Source organism: Penaeus vannamei, chromosome 41 (genome assembly GCF_042767895.1).
Source record: "Penaeus vannamei isolate JL-2024 chromosome 41, ASM4276789v1, whole genome shotgun sequence".
NCBI classification, from domain to species: Eukaryota; Metazoa; Arthropoda; class Malacostraca; order Decapoda; family Penaeidae; genus Penaeus; species Penaeus vannamei.
Window position 1 is genome coordinate 19794754 of NC_091589.1, and position 2034 is coordinate 19796787.

The window sequence follows — 2034 nt, forward strand, 5'->3', positions numbered from 1 at the left end:
AGGCACATCAACAAGGGGATCTTCATCTTTCTCGCCATCATTAATAACATTCATCACATCATTCACCATGACTGCATTGCCATCCTTACATTCTTCTGTAGGCCGTTTATTGCGTTCTACATATTTCTTAATCTGATTAATATGGCAAAGTCGTGACTGTTTACGCTTACCGGGAGTCTGAATTACATAATTCAGGTCACTTAGCTTTTTCGCCACGGTACATGGTCCAAAATAACGCGCCTTCAGTGACTGCCCAGGGACGGGAAGGAAGACCAGTACTCTTTCTCCAGGTGAAAAGGATCGTGACTGAGCATCTCTGTCGTACCGCGTCTTCATCCGTCTCTGGGCCTCACCGAGGTTCGCTCTTGCCAGTTCACATACTCTGTGGAGTTTTAATCTAAAGTCCATTACATGGTTCAATATATCAGACCTATTATCATCATCTAACCATCTTTCTTTCAACATCTTTAGTGGACCTCTTACCTCATGGCCGAACACAAGCTCAAATGGGCTAAACCCCAGAGTATCCTGCACACACTCTAGCAGCAAACAACAGCGGAACCATTTCATCCCACTGGTCATCCGTCTCATGACAGTAAATGCGGACCATGTTTTTCAACGTCTGGTGGAATCTCTCCAGCGCGCCCTGCGACTCTGGGTGGTAGGCGCTTGACACTTGATGCCGTACGCCCATCCGTCGCATGGCTGCCTGGAACGCCTTAGAGAGGAAGTTACTGCCTTGGTCGGACTGGATCACCCTCGGTAACCCGTATGTACAGAAAAATTTCGTGAGTTCTTTGATTATTGCCTTGCTACTTATCTTACGCAAAGGGATCGCCTCAGGATATCGAGTGGAAGAACACATGATGGTGAGGAGGTAATTATTACCGGATTTTGTCTTGGGAAGCGGGCCAACACAGTCTATAATTACGTGACTAAAAGGCTCAGAGATCACAGGAATCGGATATAAAGGCGCTACAGGGATCTTCTGGTTAGGCTTTCCCACGACCTGGCACTGATGACACGATTTACAATAATTCACAACATCTCTACGTAACCCCGGCCAATAGAAATGGTTCATTATTTTTCTGAATGTTTTGTTAATACCCATATGACCCGACAATGGTGAATCGTGAGCAAGACTCAGGATCTGTGACCTGTAAGGTGCTGGGATAACGACCTGGTGTACCACGTGCCACTCGTCTCCCGCGCCCACGTGACGAGGCCTCCATTTTCTCATCAAGACGCCACCTTTTTTATAATAAGCTGCAGGTATATCTGACGCATCAGTTTCTGACCCAGCTAATTCAGCAATCTTACACAATTCTGCGTCACATTTTTGCTGATCTATAAGCTTCCCTTTATCAACGGGGAAGACACTTAGCTTGTCGTCACCAGCATCAGTCTCGTGGCATAGCAATGAAGTTCTTTCGTCACCTCTCACGTCATTTCCATTACCACATACCTCGTCCTTATTACGTACGCACTGACTCGCACGAGCTACCGTGGGAAGGTCGTGCCCGACACGCCTTGCCTCCCGCATGCTCCTCGTGACCGCGCAGGCAGGGAACATGACCACGTCTTCTTCTGCAAGCTGTTCACCGTCGTTTATGTCTGGAGTACTTAGAATTGCTACATTAATTTGGGGTTTAGCAAATACCTTCTCTCCTGCCAAGTCATTTGCCAATATAAATGATACACCTTCTATGGGTAATTTAGGTACCACTCCCACAGTTACTTCTTTATCACAGAAATGAGATTTGAGATGAACCTTATGTAACGGGGCAATCAGATGCCCACACTCAATACCGGCTATGACGACACTCGCGTCCGAAGTCTTCCCCGCTAGTGGCAATACACCTTCCAAGAGCAGTGACTGTAACGCCGCTGTATCTCTTAATATTACTATAGGCTTCTCACCACTTTCATCACCAACCAGGGATACACTTCCTTCTGAGCAAAACGGCTTGAATTCATCACTTACATTTCTAAATCTATCTGTATCAGAAAGCAAATTGACTTCTACTGGACTTT

General features: G+C 46.3%; 1 protein-coding gene across 1 annotated transcript in view; it reads right to left on the bottom strand.

Annotated features, from left to right (window-relative positions):
- Positions 1-511: 511 nt before the first annotated feature.
- Positions 512-2034, bottom strand: part of LOC138860528 (uncharacterized) — a 2658-nt gene continuing 1135 nt past the window's right edge. The window contains exon 1 of the mRNA XM_070118118.1: positions 512-2034. This exon is cut by the window's right edge and continues 1135 nt beyond it. Coding sequence (XP_069974219.1) covers positions 512-2034 — 1523 coding nt within the window.